This window comes from Penicillium psychrofluorescens (assembly GCF_964197705.1).
Source record: "Penicillium psychrofluorescens genome assembly, chromosome: 1".
Lineage (NCBI taxonomy): Eukaryota > Fungi > Ascomycota > Eurotiomycetes > Eurotiales > Aspergillaceae > Penicillium > Penicillium psychrofluorescens.
This window is the reverse complement of record NC_133439.1, coordinates 2,501,876-2,525,854: the sequence shown is the minus strand read 5'-3', so window position 1 is coordinate 2,525,854 and position 23,979 is coordinate 2,501,876. Positions and strand designations below refer to the sequence as shown.

Below are 23,979 nucleotides of genomic sequence, written 5' to 3'. Positions count from 1 at the left end.
ACTATCTGTCTGCCGCCTGCAGATCGGCGAAAGACCCTGATCCGGCATGAACGGGCGATTCTACTGGACTTGCAGCATATATTGACCAATAGAATCATGTATGTGCCGGGGGACACGCAACAAGGTGTCAGATGTAACATCGCAAGAGCAAGCATTCCGGGCGTTTCGGAGAGCTCACCACCTGACACAGATGGTTCGGACGGCACAGACGAGGCTGCAGGGTTCAGACTGACTATATAAACTGGATGGATTCCACTCTGTAGGGCCAAACAGTACAGAAATCAGATCAGTCCTATTGACATTTGATCCAGAACTATTGTTCTCCGGATTTACCATCTATAAACTCTAGTCCGCTCTTTGTCAACATGCAGCACACCCAGGTACCGCCACGACCCAAATTCAGAGTATTAAATAATTTCTTACGCTATCCAGTTCCTCGCCGTTGTTGCCCTCTTGGCCCAAGCGGCCCTCTCCTTCCCGACCCTCAAAACCACTCGCTCATGCGCCTATACCTGTGGCAGCAACTGCTACACCAACAGCTCCGTCACCGCTGCCCAGGCGGAAGGCTACAAGCTGTACAAGTCCGGTAACACCAACGACGACTACCCGCACCAGTATCACGACTACGAAGGATTTAATTTCCCCGTCTCGGGCGAGTACTATGAGTACCCGATCATGAGCTCCGGCGGTGTCTTTACGAGCGGCTCGCCTGGTGCGGACCGGGTTGTTTTCAACGGGCAGGATGAGTTGGCTGGTTTGATTACGCATACTGGTGCTAGCGGTGACGACTTCAAGGAGTGCACCTCCTAGGCTAGAAAGAGACTTAGAAACATGGTTTGGTTTATTTGACGGTGTTCACGATGGGTGTAGATGACAATAAACATTGCAATTTCTAAGATAGAATGTGGGAGACCGACTTTCATATAGACACTTGGAATGTAGTGTCGACATGCTGTTTGGTCTTCGCGATTGATTTGGGTACGTAGAGGCAAACAGCAATCGACACCCGCACGTTCGCGAAAACGTCGGTCCTTGTCGTTGCCGGGGTTTCGTACCCTCTGAGTGACTGACATGATGAAGCCAGTGTAGTCTAAGCTAGATACGTGGCTAAACTAATGAGACGGAACGCATTCGTCCAAACTACCTTGTTCTTTCACCACTCACCGAATCCTAATGGTGCCGTTATTAACCATTCAACCCTAACGCATCAATAGCAAGAGCACATCAACTCTGCTCCATTAGACGAGACACTATTTTGCAAGAAGCGGCCTCGAAAGACGGCGGCACGTGAAGTAGGGCAAGTGTTGTCGGGCTGTAAGGACAGAGTCTGAGAATTAGATCATTCAAGCTTGATAGCTAGTTGAGGCTATGTCTCATCATGACAGGGGTGCCAAGGAGAGAGAATTATGAAAAGAAGTGACAGGGGAACAGGGGTATTTGTACCCTTTTATGGCGGAAAGGATCTTGTGCCCTGCTCTAATGCGGGGTAGATGTGCCCCTAGGCCCAGAATAGTTACAGGTAGGGCTTCAATGCATATAAGGTATGATGAGTCATATGATATTGCCTGTAAATCTGATTCTCGCACGAAGACCAGCATCCAGTCTATAGCATATCAATAAGAAAGTTCCAGAACTATTAGCATCATTGCCTTCTCTATCTCTCTCTCATACTCCTTTTGTTAAAACTACCACGTAATGGCACATACAAATACAAAGCAATGCCATGCCACCACTTCACCTTACGAAGAAAGCATTGGATACTATCGAGCAGTTCGCCGCCTGAATCACATTTTCGTCTCGGGCACCACTGCCGTCAATCCTCAATCGCCAGTCAGCTCACCACAGATCCTTTTTCCAGACGACGCAAAGCAACAGACCCGTGTAGCCATCGAAGAGTGCATCAAAGCTATCAGAGCTGTTGGTGGCAAGGGTGTTCAAGATATTGTTCGAGTGAGGATGTTCGTCAGTCGCCACGAGGACTGTAAAGCAGTGGGGGAAGGGTTTAGAAATATACTTGGGAAGCACAACCCTTGCGAAAATGGTCTGATTGGCGCCGCAGCTACGATGATTATTGTCCAGAATGGATTTATTGATAAAGATATGCTTGTTGAGATCGAGGTAGATGCTATCGCTGATGATATCTAAAAGAAAGAACTTCTTTGGAGTAGCTGCTGTGAGGCTGGTTCTATGACAATCGCTTGCTGAGTTTTGCACCGTAATGTATGGTAGCAAAAAGGCCGAACATGTTGATGCAGATTGAAGTCGCATGAATTTTCCCAAACCGTTTGTTTAGTGCTGTCATCTCCGGTGAATGCGGAGGAAGGTCGTAACTTTTTTTATTATCTTGGATTTCTGTTAGGTATGTAAGCTTAGCTACTACTGTTCACCTTAGTTCTCGATAATTAACAGGCGTCTTCGCACCTTGAATTTTCTTCGCTCTCACCACATTCCGCGTTAGGGGCCTAAAGATTGCCAAGTTGATGAGACCCGATATAGAGACAGCCACCATTGGCCACCAGGCCATGTTGTGGCTAGGCTCAGAGAGAATGCCAGTGAGATGATTTCCTCCGAATGAGGTCAGAAAAACGATGACAGGAGTAAATGTTTGCAGCGAGAAATAGACTGGAAAGATAGCAGCCTGATGAATGCTGAAATAAGGTCGGTGGAGCGCCTTGAAGGCGACAATGCCATTGATGCATGTCTAGTTGTTTGTCAGCGAAGAGAACTCGAATATGCACTTTCCGTCATAACTTTTACTTACCTGAAAAGTTTGGGATCCCAGCAGTATGCCATAGCTAGTCAACATCAGAAGTGCGTTCGACGATCGACCGGGGTGGGCCGCATAGAGAAGGTTTGTAAGGTCAATGCATACCTTATCAAGTGTAAGAACTGCAGTGCTATCATTTTTCTTTCCGGTTCATTACATCGAAACTCAGTTGAGAGGGGTTGCGATACACTTGATCGAGCCTGTCGTTTGTGTGGGAGAAAACAGGATTTAGCCGGCCGAGCCCCGGAAATTTTCCCAGGTTTCGATGCAAATGGATTTAGGTGGCCCCACTGTGCTACTCGATCGAATGTTGGCTACGAAAAGTACCTGGAGACAATCGATTTTAAGTTGCTCCTTTTCCAAGCAATTTGATATTATTCTCACAATATCATTTCCACAAAACGAACTAAATGGTGAAAATGGCTTGTCCCAGAAACCAACTTGAATTTTAATCTTACACCAGGCGAAAACTAAGAAGCGGATCGCAAGTAGTCTCAGTCTTAGGAAAGCCCACCCTAAAGAATTGTAGAATTTGTTTTCAAGTCAACGGAAGCGTGCCTATTATCTTCCAAACGTGGTCTCGTACATGTCGAAGTAGGGATGGTAGCTTGGAATTGGTAGCTCTATCAACCAAACCATGAAACATAGTAATAGTAGTACGGATTTAAGGTGCATGGATAATCGGGTTCGGAAGGAAGGTAAGTCTTTCTCAATGTTTTAAGTGACAGACGCCAACTAAGCCATTCCTAAGGAAACTTGATGTTTCTATTGGGTGGTAAAAGATCCCCGTTGCTGAAGGTTCTTAATGCGGCCAAGCAAAAATTCCAGATGGCGATAAGCAGCGCCCGGAACATACTGTGGGATTTCTGTAGTCAATTGAGTTAGAATTCGGATTTTTAAATTGAATGTGATTGTGCTTACCGTGACCAGAGCCATACACAGTGCTGAAAGTCAGCCCACGCTCGGTGTGCGCCGTTCCCAGGAGTCCACCGCCGGCGTCTGCATTGAATGGAGACGACTCGACACCATTGGCAATTGCGTTCAAAGCATCGGTGTACGGAACGAACAGGGGCTCAACAGGGGCATGCTGGAAGCCTTGTGCACCGTTCCACGTCATGTTCTGGATGGTGGCCAGCGAGCCGTTCAAGAAAAGTAGATAGTCATACCACCCGTGACCGATGAGTACGTTGTTCGTTCGCTCAATCACACTAGGAAGAGGTCCAAGGGCGCTAGGGACAGAACCGTCTCCTCTGGGGAAGATGTCTCCACCACAGACGGCGTAGTTGGTAGGTGGGACGTGAAGAGCTCTCTGAACAGCAGACTGGTTGAAGTAGTTGTTCGGGCCACCAGCCTGGGAGGGGAAACCCATTTCGTCCCATAGGAAAGGGCAGAAATCGGTCAGATGATATATGTTGAAGCAGGGGTTGATGTAGGTGACTGCCTTGACAATATCGTCCCAAGTGTCACACCCAGGTCCAGCGTTCGCAGGCGGGAAGTCCTTCGGCGGAGGGAAGGTCCAGGTTGCCTCCAGAAATTTGGTGTGTCCACATTTATCAGCGCGCTGGTTAATTTCAGTCATAAAGGTATCATTCAGTGAGAAGACGGTAGAGAAGTGGTTCAATGCCGCGGTAGCGGGCGCTGTTGAGTGTTAGTGTCAAGGAAGTTCAAGTTTGTATATGAGAATTTACCATAGATCATGACGCTATCCTCATTGATAGATGGGTCGTTGATTTGGATACCCTTCAGGTTGAAATGAGTGGTATCATTCTGGTCCAACATTCCGGCGGCAATATATGGAATGTACTGTCCGGCATAGCTCTCGCCAGTGATATAAACCTTGTAGCCCTGCATGCTAAAGGTCTCGATAAATCGCTTCCAAAAGTCATTGAATTGATTGGAGACATCAATTTCATTCTGGACAGTGGCGGGACCTGGTGACAAGCCAGTGCCAGCAGGCTGGTCAATATAGACCATGTTGGTCAGGTTGGTCCACGAGTACGGATTCCTCACGGGCTGGTAGACACCAGACTGCCAGAGGAAGGGCCCGTTTTCCTGGAGCAAGCCATCAAGCGAACTGCATCCGGGGCCTCCATTAAGCCAAATGGTAATCTGGATGCAGAAGTCAGCATAATCTATCGTGGTGATGATCGCTTAGCGCTGTCCTACCTCCTTCTTGGCATCTGGGTTTGTAGAGGGGAAAAACCAGAAGAACAGGCTAGAGTTGCCATGAGGAGTGTTAGGCAAGAGACCAGCATAGCTCTCGCCAATGTCAAAAGGGACCTGAGGGAAATTGGCGCCATCGACCATGAATTCTAGTAAGAGGAAGTCAGCATCTTGGCTCATTCAAAATGTACCGATCCTGTAACGCACTCTCCGTTTTCTTGGTCCGATACTGATGCTCCGTCTGTCCAGACGATGCAATTTGGTGACCCCGCGAAACAGCAGGCTTCTTGTGCTGCACAGCCTTGCGATGAGGGCTCTGCAAGGCTGAGGCTGCAGCCACGAACAACGTAATAGAAGCCAAGACACGCATAATGAATTACTCGTGTCCGATTAAAGACGGGAACTTGAAATTGAAAAGCGGAGCAAATAGCAGGTATGCCATTGCTTTATAATTTTCAAGAAGATAAGTCCTCTCCGAATGGAGAAAACAACCTGAGTGGATCCAGTAGTAGTGGGGAAAACCGAGGTATTTGTTAATGGCGCTTGCAGATCTCCGACGGGGCGTCACTTGAGCGGAGCAACCCGTCGATTACATATTGTAGAAGAGCTCACGATTCGTTGCCCGAGCTGCGGGGTTGACGAGGGTTGCACTGCGCTCAGGGCGACCACGGAACAATCGACAGCGCAACCGACAGCGCAAAAGGTCCCGATAACGAATTGATGCAGTGGTTTTGCCTAAATGAGATAATTGACCCGTCGATCGGATTGCACCTTGAAAATAAATTGCGCTGTTGCCTTCGCAGTGAGACATGATTGTTGGACAATTTTGAAGATCAAAAAATCCCGCCTAGCCTTGTCATAGCGACCTTCCTCATCCGGCCTATATTAGCTGAATCCACGCGCGCGGAGTCCGTAGAAGCCCGATAGCACAAACGAGGCTCTGTGAAGTGAAAACCGGTCTTCGATTGAGGCTGTGCCCTGAACTTATTCGTAGTCCATCGTAGGCTCCACATGAGGATCAACGCAGTGCAAAGCTTCAGCGCTAACTATCAACAGGCAGCAGTGGCTTAGTTAGACCCCTGAATCCGGGCGGTTCTCCTCCCTCCCCATTTTATTATATTGGCCCCCCGATGATCATTCTAGATCTGCTACAGTTATCTCACTTTATTCTATTTAAAGTTAAAGTCACATCTGGCCATCAATCTGAGATAAGGTCATCGCTGGACTTTGTGATCGTGGTCTAGAAGGCTGCCAAAGTAGTCTAAAGGGTGTTGAAATTAAACGTTCGAATGCCATGTTTGGCAAATACTATTAAAAAAGATTAAGATTATGGACGTCACGCTTCTTCCACATTTTCTCCATTCACAATGGTCTCTCTCACGCCTTCACTTCCCTCCAATTATGACCAACGAGCTCTGCCACTTCGACAGCAGCTGATCGTCCCATGTGCAGTGCAACAAAATGCAATGCAGCGTCTATGCCATTGGTAACAGCACCACTGGTGATAACCCTAACCCCAGAGTCGTTGATCCCGGCATCGCAATATGAAACGGTGTCAGATGTATCCTCGGGAATTATCCGCGTGCCTTTTGCGCCAGGCGTCTTGATAATGTACTCTTCGCAAGCGGTTCGTAGAGCCTTCGGTGCAAGACGATGTGTTGTCGCTGTGAGCCCGTCTAGTACGCCGGCATACCCGAGGAGTAAGCTGCCCACGCAAACAGAGAGGATAGTCCTCTGTTTCTGGTCAGCTTGGACTGAGGACTCTGGTTTTGCAAAGTTTATGATAACGTCGAGGAGTTCCAGTAATTGCCCGTTCTCGGGTTGAACATAGGGCAAGATGTTCCTTGATCGTGAGCCGGGGACTAGGAGGATGTCGTAATCTGACAAGTGCTTTTTGGCCTCGGAGAATGAAATAGTTCTCTTAACAACGATATTTTCTTGTGATGTGGTGAATTCATCTTTTGCGGCGACTGTGATGGAGAAATTCGAGTTGGAGAGAATACATATTGGACCGGCGATGTCGAGGGTGTTGAACGCTTGGAAGACAACCACGAGCGCTGACCCCACCATCTTGGAAATTGAGTCCCCGCGCTAGTAAAGGATCTAAGAAGATGCAAAAGCACGAAATTGAAATTCAGGGACCGGTTCTGAGAGCTATAGTCATGACGTCACTAATGGTATGGTCGCATTGGCTGTCGGATCACCAAACATTCCAATCAGTCGAATCACCAGGCGGACTCGACAATTACCCGTCACACGGACCCTCACCGCTTTGACACTTCGTAATTAGTTTTCCATTATTAATTGAGCTCGCACGTTCGAGTAGATTAACTACTCTCCACCTGTCTTATCAGCATCGTCCCAATGATACTCACAGTCTCAATATTATAGTTACATTGGCAATGTTAAGGGACATACCTCCCATCGATAGGAGTTTTTGAGTGGTTTGGACGCTAAATGCCGGCAGGATTTTAGCGTGGTACTTCGAAGGGTTCAGACTTTAGCAATGCCACTGTATACCTTCGTATCAGTCGTGAATTCTATATCATATCGTTATTTGTTCCAAAGCAAGAACGCCTAGCGTACATCTAGTAATAAACGGCTAGACTTTCCTTTGTTGCTGATAGTATTACTCTTTTATACAAATCGACTGGATGAGCTTTCGTCCCGAGTATGGTATGACGATCCGGGACTGCCGTTTCCGAGGCACTAGCGGCTCCTTACTCGACTGCTTTCTTTGGCGAACATCTGCCTAGAGGACAAAGGACACTGGGCTCTGCTATAATCAGAGAAACGTTAAGCATATATTCACGATCAAATGAATTTGCATTACTTTTCATACGTCTCATATACCCGATTTATATGTTGAGATCTAGTTATATTATGCCTGAATGATATGATGGACGTAGCGCATGTGCCGTTCTGACATGCTTTCTTTCGTGGAGACGCAGCTTTTCTTCCTAGTGACGCTCGAGACTTCATATGTTGGGACAGAAGAGATTACCAAATAAGCTCTAAATACGGAATTCCGAATACAAGTAAAGTAAGGGGCGACCTCCAGCTCTAAATGTCGTACCTGTCCACACATCCAACTCAGCCCCTTCAGCCACTTCCAACCGAACCGCTCATGCCCAGCACATAAGCAAGAAGTTAAAGATGGCCAAAGTCTATATAACAGACCACTCGAGCGCCGTCGTGCGCACACACGGCTGGCGCACGGCTTCCAACTCGGCTCCCTACCTGCTCCGGCATCTAAAGCCCAACATGCGCATCCTCGATGTGGGCTGCGGACCAGGGACCATCAGCACGGATCTCGCCAAGTATGTCCCAGACGGAGAGGTCGTGGGCGTAGAATACGTTCACGATCCCCTTGAGGGTGCGCGGCAGTTCGCCGCTGATGCGGGGGTGACCAACATCAGCTTTCAAGTGGGCGACATCCACGCTCTGAAATTCCCAGATGACAGTTTCGACGTCGTGCACGCGCACCAGGTCCTGCAGCACATCGCGGACCCGGTGCAGGCTCTACGAGAAATGCGGCGCGTTGTCAAGCCCGGCGGAATTGTTGCCGCGCGGGACTCTGCTACGTTTGATTGGTATCCCGAGAACGAAGGGATTGTCGCGTGGAATCATCTTATAGAACGGACGCAGCGTGCAAGAGGTGGGAATCCGCATCCAGGGAACATGATCCATGTCTGGGCGGCGAAGGCGGGCTTTGCGAGGCAGAAGATTGAGAAAAGTACTGGGAGTTGGTGCTTTAGTAGTGATGAGGAGAGGGCGTATTGGGGCGGGTCGATGGCGGAGAGGGCGCAGTCTTCTGGGTTTGCGACTATGGCTATTCAGGAAGGTTATGCGAGTGACCAGGACTTGGAGAAGATCGCGTCGGGGTGGCGGTCTTGGGCGGAGGATCCAGACGGTTGGTTTGGGATGCTGCACGGGCAGATTCTGTGTTGGAAAGAATAGTAAACTACATAGATCTATGCGTAGAGAGTATACAGTACCTAGGCAGTATCTTTGAAAGAATTGTATTCATGATAAAGCTCTATTCCACAAGCATAAAGAGCGAACGAAAGGACTGCTGAAAGTGCTCATCGGAAAGATGAAACATGAATTCAATGTTGAAAGAGTATCCCAGAGCATAAACAACAGTGCAATGAAGCAAAATGCACACGAAAGAAAGCCGTAAATTTTCAAGGACCGCATTTACCAGCCACCATCATCTTCACGGTAGTCCTCATAGGACTGATCCTCACGCCCATCTTCATACGCATCATCCCGCTCTTCCACCAGCTCCTCCTGATCCTCTCTTTCCTCATGCTCGTCTATACATAAAATCAGTATGGCCTCCTAAACAAATAAAACGAGAACGCAAAACTAACCATATTCATGTTCCAGGAAAGCACCGGCAAGACCACCAACCGCCAAACCCGCAACACCACCCGCCAAATACTTCCCAGCATTGCCATGCTTCTTCTCTTCGACGTACTCGGTACGCTCCTCATACACAACGGGCGGGGGACCAGGCGGCCCACCATAATACTCTCCCGGGGGGCCGCGGTTCTCATACCCGTACGCAGGTTCAACATAAGGCGGCTCCCATTGCGAGCGGCCAGTGGCCTCTTCCACCCAGAAGGCGCGGCGCACGTTGGGCTCCCACTCCTGTCTCCAGCCTGGGGGCAGTGGCGGCGGCGGGATGGCGGGAGGTCGGATGAACGGTTGTGGTGGTGCGCCGTACGGACCGCGCTCGTAGGGAGGGCGAGCGTAGGGATCGCCGTAGGGTTGAGAGTAGGCCATTCTGATTTTGTAGGAAGTAGATATTAGAGGAGAATGTTGAGAGAGAAAAGGAGAAAAGGAGAGAGAAGGAGGGAGGGAGAGAGTAGAAGGGTGAGTGGGTGGTGGAGTAAGAGGAGGGGCAGCTTTTTATAAGCAAATAAACAGAAAAAGGAAAAAGGACAACAGTGCCAATGAGATCAATGAGATTCTGACATTGCGGGCAAGAAGGATGCAGCTTGCATATTATTAGGTTCCTGATCGTTGCCCATTACATGTTAGTCTTGTCAAACCGAGAAGCTTAAAAATTGGCTAAACGGTGCCGAAAAGGGGTGGGACCATTCCGGCCATCATTTCGGTCCGTCTTGAGGGATTTTAGTTTAGTAGTAGTGTAGGCCGTTATGAAAGGAGGGGCGCAATGAACTCTAGCGCCGTTCTATTTCGGTTAGGCAGATGCAATAATAACCCCTGAAGGACAACTGATAGTCAGTTGATAACCGCATTGAAGTTTTAGTTGTGGGGGCATGGGACGCACGCCAGCGTGTGACAGTAAGACGGACATTTTGTTATGGTGGTACACTCTCCCCAGTGCACCCTGGACAAGCATCGGTAAAACCGATCAACTCCTGAGCGGCTAGTCTCCACACCGGCCGTTGCTTGATTGTTTCGAGTGGTGTGGTCTATGCTGGATTGTCACTACTATTCCCGACTGGAAATTATATTCAATTATGCTATGGCTGAGTGAGCCAGTAATTAGGCCAGTCAGAGGACTACAATAGTTCATGGCATGCCCGAGCTTCTGCTGCGCTTAGGTGCATTAGTTACTACTGATGATTTGGGTATCAACAAGTGGCGCAGCAGGGCCGAAACACAGCCACTCACAGTGACACACGTGGCGCAGCAGAAGTTGGTTTCGCGTGTTAGTTTCTGGGCGGATTGATACCAAATCTGTGATTACTTGCCTGTCCAAAAGTCCCGAGGATCAGCCCGTCCATAGTGACCGGGGTGGTGATATCAATGGCTGCTTAAGAGAAGGGCAGCCTTCTTACAGAGGTCGGCTCCGGGGCTCGTCTCCGGGGCTCGTCTGACATAGCTACTAGGGAGTTATGCCAGAGGTTATTAGTTACTTTCTAAGTAGGCAAGCAGTATTGGTGAGGTGTTGGGACGGGGTTGGCCCCCATCCCCATATTGACAAGTGTGTATATTCAACATGATACAGAAGCGAAAGACAAAACGATCAAGCTAATTCCCATCCCACAAGACATTAAATAATAATTGATCCTGCCGGTTGAGCATGCCCCAAACCCTAAGCCACTCAAGCAGTGGCAGATATACCGTCCCGCTGCTGCATGCGCAGTGCAGAGGAGCTGCATCGACCGGCATGGCCGTCCTGACTAGTTGGGCTCCGAGCCGGCGAGGCTGCTGGACTGGTTGGTGTTGGGGTAGAAGAAGGCGGCCAAGGCGATAATCACGTATGCGGCGATCAATAGCGCGCCTTCCAGGTAGTTGCTACGGCCGTCCAAAACGAGGAAGTTGACCACGAATGCGGTGACGAAGAGACAGATCGTCTCGAAAAGGGTGAAATACAGGGACATGTCCTTTTCCATGCACCAGCCGATTATTACCACCAGGGGAGTGACGAAGATAGCTAAAAGATGAGGGTTAGGACTAGACGCTGACGAAGGTAACCATGGAAGACGTACCAATTTGAATGCTGCTGCCGACCGAAACACCAATGGCCAGGTCCATCTTGTTTTTCGTGGCCACGCTGACGGCCGTGACGTGCTCGGCCGCATTGCCCACAATGGGGAGGATAATTAGACCAATGAACGCCTCGCTGACCGGAGACCCGTTGGCAAGCATGGAGGGAATGGCATCGACCAGGAACTCAGCACAGACTGCCACAAGGACAGTGGACATCAGAAGCATGACGACGGCTGCGGTACGGGACATTTGAGGCTCTGGCTCCTCGATGACTGGGTTCACCACAACATCATCGTTCGGATGTCGGGCAGCACCACGGGCAAACTGAACAGCATTGCCAGCTGGTGGCCGTGGGCTCATATGGGCAGGTAATGAGTTACTCCGGGCAAGGGACGGGCGCGTTGTGTTGTTCCCAATGTGAGGGGAATTACCCGGCGACTGAGAGCTGAAGACCGTGTTGGACAACAGCGATGGAATAGGTCCGAAGGGGGACTTTCTCTTGGGCACGCCCGCCGCGACGTTCTCCACGTCGAGCTCAGACTGGACCTGAGTCAGGTTGGGAGCAGTGGCGGATCCCGTCATACCACGAGGCTCGATTTCAGCGTGAACGGTCGCAGCCTGGGCCTGCTTCGCCCCCTGTTTCTCTGTATGTCGCCGCTCCATCCGGCGCTTCTTCCTCTCGCGCCTCTTGGTCTTCTCGTCGCTTTTGGCGCTTGCAATGCGACTCAGCGCCAGTCCAAAGTCGCGCGCACGGACCTCAGAGTTCTGACGACCGCCGTCATCAGCATCGTAGGTTCCATCATCGGCGAAATCAATTGCAAAAGACCGGTTATCATCTTTGGGGTCGGCAACGGAGTTGCCAGCAGGGGAGTTTTGGTTTTCAGTCGACACTGTTCGGTCGCCCATTGTCTTTCTTTGGGTCGACTGGCCAGAACTCGTGCTTGATTTGCGGTGTTTGCGGTATTTCATTGCCCTCTTGATTCGTTTGGCCGTCGTCCACGAGGTGGTCGTATCGACGGATTCATCACTAGAGCTCGACGACGAATCGGAAGAGCTGTTCAAGAATTCCGCCAGCACACCGGGGTGCGACTCCTCGTCGATGATCTGCTGAGGGATACTCGCGTACAGGTACGAGTGCGACTTCAGCTGGAACAAGATGTACAGGACGTACATCAGCAGAAGGACCACGCTAGTGCCGCGGCTGACCTTCAACGTCTCCGTGTCGGCCTCGTTGCTGTTCGACCACGATGCGTGGAAAGCAGTCGGGAGCAGTAGACTGCACACACTCAAACTGAGAAGACAGGCACTCATCTGGGTGACGGTGCTGTTGTAGATCTGCTCCTGGAAGCGGAGACCTCCCAGCAGGAAAGCCATGCCCAGAATCAGGAGTAGGTTGGCCAAGATAGAGCCTAGTAGCGATGCCTGGACGATACGGATTTCGTTCTTGACCAGCGCAATGATGAAAATGATCAATTCCACGGCGTTTCCGAAAGTGACGTTGATGAGCGCACCGATGGTGTCGCCCAGACGACTGGCGACGCTCTCGGTCGCGTGGCTCAGCAGACCGGCCAACGGAATAATGGCCACTGCGTTCATCGCAAAGACGACGCCGGAGTTCAGGCCGGCCGCCTTGACCGCGATACCCACGGGCACAAAGAGCAGCAGGACATTGACCCAGCTGTGGAAGAGGGCGTCCTTGGCATGCTTGCCGAACCGGATGCAGCCATTGCGCATGCGCAGGCCCATGCCCGGTTTGGGGGGGTTGTTGGACTCATCGGGAGCTGTGGGCGCGCCCGGAGTGGGCGAATTCACTTGTCCATCCTGACAAGAGGTTTTCTCGGGGATCTGACTCGCCCGTTGAGAGGAACCTGGGTTGGAGGGAACACGAGCCGTTGCGTGAGCTTTCGCCCACGAGTTAATCCGGTCTGTCAGGGGAAAGCAGGGTCAGTCAGCGATACGAGATAAGAGCAGATCGCAGCGAGATGATCAGAGGACGACACGGAGTTACTCACGCATGTATTTGGGAAACCAAGCGTGGACTGCAAGAAGGCGTACAAGCCTGGGGGGGAGATGAGGAGGAAGAAAAAGAGACGAAACGTGGAAGCAAAATGAAGGAAGGAAAGATGACGGCCCGGGCAAAACCTGGATCGATCGATTATTGATGGGGGAGCTTGGCAGCTTGGCATGACCCAATATTTAAAAGTGAGCGGACGCTGGCCTCACGATTCGATCCTATCGGAATGCATGACGACGTGCCTGACAGTCCGACACATTCTCGGACTCGCGTTCGCTGCGTCAGCTGCATCCCTGGATTTCTTTTCATGATGTCACGGTTGGATGTTCGCTGGCCGAACACATCCCCCCGGTCGCAGATAAGGGCCCGGGCGCCGATCGCGGTCAACGGTGCAAGGTGGCGTCCTTGGCTGGGTTGTATGTACCCAACCGAGTCGGACTCGCTTCTTGGCCAGTCCTTTGGGGAGGCCATTCATCATGATTTGTGACAGGTAGTCTGCCAACAATGGCTACAAATCATAATAATGGCTACAATATCCACTCCGACTCATTGTAGTATCTCGCACTGCCTCAGGTCCGAATCGAGCCATGGATGCGAGCTCCACCGCCTCTCCGCAGCCGCAGCAAATGTGGCTGAGTGCATTGCCACAGCCGGTTCTTATTGTGATTTTGTTGGGACTGGGTGTCCTAGGCCGGCTTGGAATAATGCGATCACGATGAGGTAGTCGATTTATTTTGTTGACTCTTGTGACTCTTGGATTTATGGGCAAATTTGTAGGTTTGTTGTGACTGTCAAATATCGCTCTCTGCGGGGATCTATATCTTCAACTCGGATATAGTCCATACCAACATATTTTGCGGCTAAAGGACCAGACAATGCAGAAAACATAGAAATTTCTTGACAAAACAATCCCAATCTTTTTACTGCTTCAGCGATGTCATGGAGACAAACAAAGTCGTAGATTAGATTCTCCTGCTGTTGTACAAGGGAGTTTCACGGGTGGCAAATCTCTATCCTGCGCTCGTAATCCCATCAATTCTGGAGTGCTTTTTTTTTTGAGAGAGAGAGACAGAAAGAGACAGTCAAATTATTCAAGAGTATCAATAATAAACAAAACATCAATACTACTACACAGACTGGACAGTCAAAAATAGAGATATGTCGGTCAGACGTCATGTGACCAACAGCCATCGACATCATTGCTCTCAGTTCTGGATAACGCCAATTTTGGATAATGCCGATGGGCGATGCCGTTGCCTCGAAGGATCTCCAAGACTAGAAGTTTTTTTCTGGTTGAGTGAAGTGCAAAAAGTCAGTCCACTTCATGCGCCCCTCACATCGGCATTGATCTCGGCACGGCATCCAGATCGACCCCGATCTGCATGCAGCCAACGGTAATCAGATCGACCCGCCCGTGCAAAATTTCTCCTATCCAAACCATGGCAATTCTTTCTCTTTGCTTGACTGTCGTTTAAGCCTCGAAACCGTGCAATTGATTCGAATGAACAGGCACAGCTAGGACGATTGCTCAAATGGCGCCCGGGCCTTCTCGGTCTAGGATGCTCGGGTGAGTACCTACATCCACATTTTCTCGAGAAGACACTAACAACAGAAACCAGATACTTATATCCAATGACCTGGTGGTCCAGGCTGGAATTGGATTCACGGACTGTGCTTATGATGCTCAAGGGCGCACTGATCCCGACCCTTGTGATTGCCATGTACCGAGCCATATCAACCATGTATCGGTGTCTCTTGCTGAAACTTGTTCCAGATATCAAACTGATGCCATATCTAATATCACCACTACTATTGGCTACCTATCCGCCTTGATGTCGATAGTTGCTCAGGGTCTGATGCCGCGCGCCAAATTCATGAAGATCATGTTCTTCGACCTAGTCTCCACCTGTCTATCTGCTGCTCTTTGCTGTCTTACTGTGTTCTGCTCTGTCAAAGCCAGAGAGCACAACACGCCCGTCAATGCTAGCGAGAGTATCCGAAACGGGTATAACAGCGATGCCTGTGCCGTGGCCGCAGTGTGGCTGATTTTCATGATATGGTATGCATGCTCGCCCCAAGTCTTCTATATACATTGCTGATTATATCCGCAGGGCTGCAAATTCTCTTCGTGCCTTGCGACCAATGGAGCTCCAGGACCCCATGGTTGCCTTCTCCATTTTTGCTTCGGTCACCATCACCCGCGCGGGCACGTTTACCTCACTAGCCGACGGACTCGGGTTCATATCTCGACTGCTCAAAGGATTTATGATTGGGTTCGCTGTTGCAACCGGTGTGTCGTTGCTTATCTTGCCCATCACTAGTCGAGGCGACGTCTTCCACGACATCAAGGGCTACGTGACCGCCGTCGAAGGAGTGCTGCAGACCCAAATATCGTTTGTGGAAGACAGCTCAGCCACTGGACTGTTGATGGGAAGAAGCCTGCTTCGTCGATCACGGACTGCGATGAGTACGCGGAACATGCAGATCGAGGGCGAGCCGGATGTGGTGGAATCCAAACAAAAGCACTTGCAGGCATCCATGGCGAAGCTCACCGGGCTACATAGTAAGCTCCATGCTGATCTATTCTACTCGAAGGATGAAATCGCGTGGGGAAAATTGTCAGCCGAAGATCTCAGCGTTATTGCCTCGCTCCTTAGGAGTGTGCTGCTTCCTCTCTCTGGAATGTCGATGCTGCCAGAAATCCTGGAGACGATTATCAAGAATGAAGGCCCACACGATTCATATGCTGATGACGACGACGACGACCACCACCACGGGGACAGCGGTGTCGATGGCGAAGGGAGCCGTAAATATTCGGAGATCCAAAAAGTGGCGCAAACCCTACACGAGCGCTTGCTCAGCTCCTCTGGTCTTGTCAAGCTGGGGCTCCACTATTTTCTCCTGTCCCTGGAGCTTATCAAGCCTAAGCATTTGGACACGCAAAAGAAGACTCGCAAGGGTGGAGTGCAGGTCAAGGACGAGGAAGCAAGGGGTGAGACACTCAGCCCACTGGAGCCCCATTTTGTGGAGAGGTACGAGCATGAGTTGCGCAACTATTACTCGCGTTGGAAACACCTGCCCGAGGCACTCGCGTCCCTTGAGGCATTTTCAGCCTCTGAGAAACCCATCCCCACGCAGTCTGGCTCGCGGATGATTGCCGTGGATCGCGATGTGCGCCAGGAATTCTTCCTACTCCTGTACATGGACCATCTGCAGGCAGATCTGCTTAACGCGACGCTGCAGCTCGTGCAGTTTGCAGCTAGTAAAATTGCCGATGGGACGATGAAACATGGCCGGTTGATTTTCCCCAGGCAGAAATCCATTCGCGAGTGGTTTTCTCTCAGCACCGACAAGAAAGCTGCCGATGCGGAATCAGATCGTCGTCAACCTTTGCATGTTGATCCCTCGACGGTCCAGCGTTCACAACATGACGCTGTCTTTCCAGATCCTGAACACCTGCATCCTGCGAATGTCTTCGAAAAATTAAGCGTGGGACTGCGAGTTGTCTCTCATGCCATCAAATCCGAACAGAGTAGCTTTGGTTTCCGGGTGGCAGCTGCATCGTTTTCAGTTGGAATTCTGGCATTTCTTCACCAGACCCAAGACTTTTTCATTCGGCAACGATGTATCTGGGCCATGATAGTCATTGTGATCGGCATGAACCCGACCAGCGGACAGACCATGTTCGGGTTCGTGGCGCGCATCGTGGCGACGGCGATATCGCTCGTCCTCAGCTTGATTGTCTGGTATATAGTTGATGGCAAGACGGCTGGAGTGATTATTTTCCTGTACCTTGCCAATGTGTTCGAGGTATGTACTCCGACACGGCTGTATGATATCCATTTACTGACTATCTCCAGTATTACTTTTATGTCAAGGTGCCGCAATACTTTGGCCCCTCTGTCATTGCCATCGTCACCCTGAATGTGATTGTTGGCTATGAGCTGCAGGTATGTTTATACCCTCATTTCGTTCATATCTCACTAACCACTACAAAGGTTCGCAAACTCGGCCTGGACGAGGCAACCTCCAACGGCCAGCCATACTACCCAATCTACCTATTCGGCCCTTACAAACTAGCAGCCGTGGCAGCCGGCTGCGCTATCTCATTTTTCTGGGTGATCTTCCCGTACCCGGTTACAGCCAAATCCCAATTACGGAAGCTACTCGGCCGGAGTCTGTTCGTGCTCGCCAAGTTCTACAGCTGCATGCACGCGACGATCGAACTCTGGCTCAGCGACGAGCTAGGCGACCTCCAAGACACTCACTCGCCCGCTCACAAACTCCAGGCCTCGCGGCATACGATTTTCAAAGAGGAAATGATGCTCTTGACGGCTCTGCGCATGCACAGCCATTTCAGCACCTTTGAGCCTCCCATCGGGGGCAAATTCCCCAAGCAGGTTTATGACAATATCATCTTGGAGATCCAGCGCATTCTGACAAGCATGGCCTTGATGGCGCATACAACGCAGAAGCTAGACGCCTTATCGGTGGACTCGGAGCACCCAGAGCGGGAGTCTGACAGTCAGTGGATGGCGCAGCTTGCAGAGATTGCCTTGACATCGGCAGACTTTAACTCCCACCGGATTACTTCGTTGCTGTGCCATTTATCCGCCGCGATCATGAATGCCCAACCCCTGCCGCCGTACTTGTCTACACCGGACTCCTTTCCTCTTGCGCGCCAGATGCAGAAAATTGATGGTGAGTTGCTGAATATCCGACATGTGGAGGACCCGGCATTCTCGGCATTTGTGTCGTTGGAGGTGCTTCGGTCGGTTGTAAGCTTCAGCTTGCAGGAGCTGCTTGAGTATGTTGTTCTGCTGCGCCTCTCTGGTTTACTCTGCTTTGAAATGGAAATGTACTAACGCGTCTATAGAAATGTGAGGAAGCTGGTGGGTGAACTGAACTTTGACTTTGATTTTCGACAGACGCAGCAGTATGCCGAGTCGACGAGACTGATGTCGAGCTCACTTCGGGAAGAGGAAGGAGACAGATAGTTCCGAATAGTTTTGTATACTTAGGCACAACTTAGGCACAACTTAATCCAATTGAAGGGATTTTTGTCACCAGCGGACGATACTGCCGCCTCCAACCTGTTCCAGAATAATCTTTTCTCTTTTCTTTCAAGCCAACTTCATAGTATTACCATCTGTCTGACTGTCATTCCATCTAAGCCTATAAGAGCCTCATCTTCGCCGCAATAGCAATACAAATAACCATAAACGCACCAAACACACCCACAATCCCAAAGAACCACGATAACCCACTGGAATGCTGCCCGGGAACTTCAACATTCATTCCAAAAAGCCCCGTTACCAGGTGCATGGGCACAATGACGGCCGCGAGCAGAGTCAACTTGCCCATAATGGAGTTAATTGCGAAACTCACGCGGATATTCGTGGCACTCAGCTGCGCCAGACAGTTCACCCGCGAGCGGCTGATGATTTCGTCGGTGTGCGCGAGACTCGACAACGTGGTGACGAGGTGATCTTGCACGTCGCCCAGATATAGGAGCAGGTCTCCGTTGGGGAAGACGGCGTCGGCGTCAGCGCCTTTGCCGGGTGCTTGGCATCTTTTCACGAAGCCGTTCAGCACGTCGACCTTGCCGTGTAGCACGCGGGTTATGTGTGTGATTTTCTTGCGGAGGAAGTCGATTTGCGGGATGAGGGCTTTGACGTCGTCGATGCGCGCGATGAAGACTTGGTCTTCGATTGCTTCGGACTCGCGCTCGATGGTCCGCATAAAGGGCTCGAAGCTGTCGATTATGTCGTCTCTGCATGGCGGGTACTAGTTAGCAGTGTTGATACGAATAGATCTAGAAGGAGAGGGAGGTATATCAGGTATACATTAGTGCATAGCAGATCCAGTCACTGGACAATATCTCCGGATTGTGCATCTTGCGCATCCGATGCCGCACCCGACGCACATGGCCACACCCACCCGGTGAGAAGGTCACAACCCCATAGTGAAAGACAAAAATGTACAGCCCCGCCGATGGAGGGATGTCCGTGCGGTGGCTGTCGTCGTTGCTTCGAGATGAGGGCGAGCTCAGGAGCGTCTGGAAGGAAACAAGATAGTAGTTCGGGAACACCTCGACCTTCTCGCGTGGATCGCGGGTTGCGATATCCTCCGCCGTCAGCGGGTGGATGGAGAGTGTTTGTGTGACGGACGCGATATCCTGATCGGTGGCATCGCGGATGTCGAGCCACCAGACGGGCTGGTTGGGGCTTGGGTGGCTCTTGTGGTATCGCTCCTGTAGCAAGTGGTCCAAGCTGCCGTTCAGATCTTCCCAGACGGAGGAGGTGATGGATTCGTGGCTCTGTGAGGAGAAGAAGCTGAAGCGCCGGCTCTGGGTGATGGGTCGGTAGCTGTGCGGTTTCTCCATTATGGATTGGGGGGAAAGCTCCGGTTGTTTGTGTGGAGCTCCGATCGAGTGGGAGATGCCATTAGAGAGAGAGGGCGTTGGTCTGGTGAGTATCCCGTGTCATCCTTCGAGTCTTCAGCCCGTTCTAAGCCGGAGCGAGATGCAATGGTGAAGGGTGTGAAAGTTATAGAGATTGAGTCGGAAGGAGAGCGAAAAAAGAAACAAGGAAAGGATATACTCCGAGCGAGCATGGAAATTCCGACACTCAACCCCGACCCGTTGCTAGTGGAGATTAGTCCAGGTGCTGGGCAGCTTTGTTGCAGATTATTGAGAATAGTGGTGACAAAATGTCGAGCAGTGTTCATTATTGCATTGGTTATTTCATTACACATCATTCATCCGAAAAGCAAGTCCGCAGTCCCAGCGGATATTCCCATAGGCTCCGTCGCAATGCATGCAGATAATCTCGAGCACCTGGCATTTACAATTAGATTTAGTCTACAACCCTTGTTTCCTTCATACTTACTTTCGCATCAACTCTTCATCTCGACTTGCTTCGACTGGGAGTGCTTGCCGTGCTCCCTATCCTCCATATAGGGCTTGCTCAGTCGCGGGTAGTAAAACGCGAAGAAGACAATCACCGCCACGAGGATGAGCAGGGTCGGTAGGAACATGAAAACAAAGAGGACCAGGCTCAGCCCGATGGCCGCATGCTGGCCGCTGAGAAGGTGTTGGGCCATGAGGTCGAGGACGATGGAGGAAGAGGGCATCGACAGTGTCTTTGTGTGTGTGTTGGTAGTTGCAGGGGGTCGATTGGAAAGTCAATTGAGAAGGAAGAAGGGACTATATGCCTGGATACTCTGCGTGGAAGCTGCGGAAGGATACACAACCTGCGCCTCGGCGTGGCTTGGCCGTGTGGCTGAGAAACTGGTGCCTGTCGTCATGCTTATCATTGGGAGAAGGCAGCCGCATTACCAGAGCCATGCATAGTTGAATGCCTACATAACTCTGTCGCTCACTGCCGTCCGGCTTCATTGTTTGGCTCGGCGGCAATCATCCATACTCCCAGCCCTAGTCCCGCTGGGGCGTAGTCAGGCAGCAACATTTCGCCCGTCCGTCACTTCCGTCACTCACTTCCGTCACCTTTGGTGCTCTCCAATCATGCCTGGTTCGAATGAAGAATATCACATACTAGGAATCATAGAGAATCCTCCATTCTTGCCGATTCCTTTCTATTCCCATCCACTGCATTCTTTTAGAGTTCGTGGCCTGCTTTCCCCCCCCGAAGCGTAGTGGGGCCCTTGGTTAGCCTAGGTGACACAGAAACTCCCCAGCATGCTTCTGCCAGCCTTGGGAGAACTTCGCCGTGACTGGGATGACTGTCCCTAACAATCATGGACAAACCCAGCCAACACGGCGATCACTCCTCTCCATTGGTGGCGAGCAAACATCCCGTCGTGTTCCCGTAGGGCTGAAGCTTAAACGTGGGTCCGGGTCAGGTCCGATCGAGGGAGGAGAGCGCGTGAAGTATGATTGGATGTGATGTAATAATTCAAGCGACCCGAGACAAACTGCAGGGAATACATTCGAGTCCATTAGCCCGACCAATATAGTCAGTGGTGATTCTATGGTGGGACCCTCGGGCTTATTTCCCCCACACCCCTGCCGGCTTTGTTTTCCCTTTCCTTCTTTCCTTCTTTCTTACGTCCTCCCTCCTCCTTGTCTCACCGTCTTTCCCCCTGCCCTTCCCCCCAAGATGTCTTGGCTCGCAGGGTATGGCAAGGATGCCGGCGAGGAGAACGACAACCTCGGCGTCGACTGGGTGCTGCAGTACGAGTTTGGGGACATTGGTACATCGCTCTTCACAACTCTTCGTATATGCGGGGAACTGACTGACCCCTCAGACCAAGCACAGGCCATTGCAGAATATCGCACTCTCATCCACGATCTGACCGAAGCTGGTCTTCGCGTCCAGGCCCGCCACGGCCATGGTGCATCTCTTCTGGTCTGCATTCGCGTCCCGCGCGACCAGTTAGGCCACATGATCCATAAATCCAGACTAAAAGACTGGCTGTGTGGGATCACCCACACCTTGCCCGTGGGCGACGAACACACCGTCGCCGCCGCAGACACGCCCGCGGAAGAGCTTCGCTCGGTCTACCATACAATCACCTGGCAAAAGGAACTCGGCGGGGCCGGCGTGACGCCTAAATTCGGAAAATGGAAGCATGTCACCGCCTCGTTCCCTTTACACGACCAGGACGCCTGTGGGGACCTCCTCCGCAAATGGAGCAAAGCAACGGTGTTGACCGCCGAGGATCTGGATATCATTCGAGCCTTGTTTGGTGAAAAGGTTGTTGCTTATTGCCTTCGGCGTCTGCCGCCCTTGCATCTATCCCACTAACATTACTGGACGATCCGTCCTTGCAGGTTGCATTCTACTACGCTTTCATTCAATGCTATTCGCTATTCCTGATTGTGCCCGCGGTGCTGGGCGTCATTGGCTGGATGTATCTGGGCCCGTACTCGATTGTCTATGGCACCGTTCTGTGTCTCTGGTGTATTGTGTTCGTCGAGTACTGGAAGATCCGCGAGGCCGATCTCAGCCTGCGATGGGGCGTGAAGGGCGTCGCGCGGCTCAAGGTCAACCGCGTCCAGTACCAATGGGAGAAAGAGATCCGAGACCCGATCACCGGCCAGCTCGAACAGGTCTTTCCGGCGTGGAAGCAGCTCTTGCGCCAGTTGCTCCTGATCCCCTTTGCGTCTGTCGCGACTCTGGCTCTCGGCACGTTGATTGTGGTCACTTTTGCCTCGGAAGTGTTCATCTCGGAAGTGTATGACGGACCACTGAAGGGGTACCTAGAATTCGTGCCCACGGTGCTCTTCTCGCTCTCCCTCCCAGTCATTACCCCGTTTCTGACCAACATGGCGACGTGGTTGACCGACTACGAAAACTACCGTACGCAGGACCTGTACGATCTGGCCCAAACGCAAAAGACCTTTGTCATGCATTTCATTACGGCCTTTCTGCCTACCATCCTGACTGCATATGTCTATGTCCCGTTCGGGACATTGATCGTGCCCCGTTTAGATCTCCTGCGGCGAACCGGCCTCGAGACCAAGTCGATCAGCCCATACACCGACTTTCAGGTGGACACTACCCGGTTTCAGCAAGAAGTGATTTACTTGTCGATGACGGCACAGGTCCTCAACTTCGGCCAAGAAGTGGTGTTGCCCTATGTCAAGCAGACCTTATGGCAGAAATGGCGCAGCTACAGCGACCGCAAAGCAGAAATGGGCCGCAAGCGCAGGTCATCCATCTCCGCCAGTCTCTCCAATTTCCTATTGATCGACCTGCCAAATGAAGCATCCTTCTTGGCGCGTGTGCGCGCTGAGGCCGATGCCGACGAATACAACGTCGAGGAGGATATCCTGGAGATGTGCGTGCAGTTCGGATACTTGGCCTTGTTTGGCGTGGCGTGGTCACTCGTGCCCCTGGGCTTTCTGCTCAACAACTGGCTCGAACTCCGTGGAGATTTCTTCAAGTTGACTCTCGAGTGCCAGCGCCCGCCACCCATCCGATCGGACTCCATCGGCCCCTCGCTGCTCGGGCTCGAATTCCTGGCCTGGCTGGGCACGCTCTCCACCGCAGCCATCGTGCATCTCTACCGCGGCCCGATCTCCGAAGTCCGCCTGTCCTACCTCCTCCTCACGGTCTTCATCGCGGAGCAAGCCTACCTGGCCACTCGCTTCACGGTTGCCACCGCCCTACGAAAGATTTTCTCAGATACCATCTCTCGGGAGGAGGCCCGGCGGTATGCAGTACGCAAGGGTGTCCTTGCAGCACGCACCGCAGCAGCAGAAGGAGGAGTCTCCAGCTCCCCCGAGTTGTTGACCACCAAGCCCCGGCACCGCGTGCGCTTCAACGAGAAAGTCAATGTCTACTGCTCCACAACAGATATCGAACCCTCGCCGGACGGCACTCCATCACCAACCGGTGAACTCTCACACGACGAAGTCTTATGTGGATCTGACCGTGAGGCCCAGTTCTGGAACGGGCCTAAGCATACCCACATTTCGACCACGACCGACATGACGGACGCGGGGATCAAGCTGATCCGCGCGCTGAATACCCATAAAACCGCAGGGCATGCGCCGAAAATGTCCAAAACTGCATAGATTCGCTTTCGAGATTTATTC

The 23,979-nt window shown here is 51.4% G+C and overlaps 10 protein-coding genes across 10 annotated transcripts; 4 read left to right on the top strand and 6 right to left on the bottom strand.

Annotated features, from left to right (window-relative positions):
* Positions 1-365: 365 nt before the first annotated feature.
* Positions 366-810, top strand: PFLUO_LOCUS939 (uncharacterized protein; the record flags this gene model as incomplete). Its single annotated transcript, XM_073787277.1, has 2 exons — positions 366-380; positions 433-810. The coding sequence occupies 2 exons, from the start codon at positions 366-368 to the stop codon at positions 808-810; spliced, it is 393 nt and encodes a 130-aa protein (XP_073635034.1).
* A 2,722-nt stretch (positions 811-3,532) lies between these two features.
* Positions 3,533-5,300, bottom strand: PFLUO_LOCUS938 (uncharacterized protein; the record flags this gene model as incomplete). The annotated part of the gene is made up of 5 exons (XM_073787266.1): positions 3,533-3,633; positions 3,689-4,405; positions 4,456-4,876; positions 4,934-5,079; positions 5,138-5,300. The coding sequence occupies 5 exons, from the start codon at positions 5,298-5,300 to the stop codon at positions 3,533-3,535; spliced, it is 1,548 nt and encodes a 515-aa protein (XP_073635033.1).
* Positions 5,301-6,307: 1,007 nt separating this feature from the next.
* Positions 6,308-7,000, bottom strand: PFLUO_LOCUS937 (uncharacterized protein; the record flags this gene model as incomplete). The annotated part of the gene is made up of 1 exon (XM_073787255.1): positions 6,308-7,000. One exon carries the CDS (start codon positions 6,998-7,000, stop codon positions 6,308-6,310), a length of 693 nt encoding a protein of 230 aa, XP_073635032.1.
* A 1,086-nt stretch (positions 7,001-8,086) lies between these two features.
* Positions 8,087-8,890, top strand: PFLUO_LOCUS936 (uncharacterized protein; the record flags this gene model as incomplete). The annotated part of the gene is made up of 1 exon (XM_073787244.1): positions 8,087-8,890. One exon carries the CDS (start codon positions 8,087-8,089, stop codon positions 8,888-8,890), a length of 804 nt encoding a protein of 267 aa, XP_073635031.1.
* A 240-nt stretch (positions 8,891-9,130) lies between these two features.
* Positions 9,131-9,721, bottom strand: PFLUO_LOCUS935 (uncharacterized protein; the record flags this gene model as incomplete). Its single annotated transcript, XM_073787233.1, has 2 exons — positions 9,131-9,249; positions 9,307-9,721. The coding sequence occupies 2 exons, from the start codon at positions 9,719-9,721 to the stop codon at positions 9,131-9,133; spliced, it is 534 nt and encodes a 177-aa protein (XP_073635030.1).
* A 1,370-nt stretch (positions 9,722-11,091) lies between these two features.
* Positions 11,092-13,417, bottom strand: PFLUO_LOCUS934 (uncharacterized protein; the record flags this gene model as incomplete). Its single annotated transcript, XM_073787222.1, has 3 exons — positions 11,092-11,345; positions 11,401-13,326; positions 13,414-13,417. The coding sequence occupies 3 exons, from the start codon at positions 13,415-13,417 to the stop codon at positions 11,092-11,094; spliced, it is 2,184 nt and encodes a 727-aa protein (XP_073635029.1).
* Positions 13,418-15,155: 1,738 nt separating this feature from the next.
* Positions 15,156-18,412, top strand: PFLUO_LOCUS933 (uncharacterized protein; the record flags this gene model as incomplete). Its single annotated transcript, XM_073787210.1, has 6 exons — positions 15,156-15,163; positions 15,190-15,474; positions 15,527-17,225; positions 17,276-17,365; positions 17,414-18,222; positions 18,292-18,412. 6 exons carry the CDS (start codon positions 15,156-15,158, stop codon positions 18,410-18,412), a joined length of 3,012 nt encoding a protein of 1,003 aa, XP_073635028.1.
* Positions 18,413-18,590: 178 nt separating this feature from the next.
* PFLUO_LOCUS932 (uncharacterized protein) lies at positions 18,591-19,800 on the bottom strand (the record flags this gene model as incomplete). The annotated part of the gene is made up of 2 exons (XM_073787199.1): positions 18,591-19,188; positions 19,262-19,800. The coding sequence occupies 2 exons, from the start codon at positions 19,798-19,800 to the stop codon at positions 18,591-18,593; spliced, it is 1,137 nt and encodes a 378-aa protein (XP_073635027.1).
* Positions 19,801-20,312: 512 nt separating this feature from the next.
* On the bottom strand, positions 20,313-20,549 carry PFLUO_LOCUS931 (uncharacterized protein; the record flags this gene model as incomplete). The annotated part of the gene is made up of 1 exon (XM_073787188.1): positions 20,313-20,549. The coding sequence occupies one exon, from the start codon at positions 20,547-20,549 to the stop codon at positions 20,313-20,315; it is 237 nt and encodes a 78-aa protein (XP_073635026.1).
* Positions 20,550-21,535: 986 nt separating this feature from the next.
* PFLUO_LOCUS930 (uncharacterized protein) lies at positions 21,536-23,958 on the top strand (the record flags this gene model as incomplete). The annotated part of the gene is made up of 3 exons (XM_073787177.1): positions 21,536-21,629; positions 21,684-22,132; positions 22,210-23,958. The coding sequence occupies 3 exons, from the start codon at positions 21,536-21,538 to the stop codon at positions 23,956-23,958; spliced, it is 2,292 nt and encodes a 763-aa protein (XP_073635025.1).
* Between the last annotated feature and the right edge of the window lie 21 nt (positions 23,959-23,979).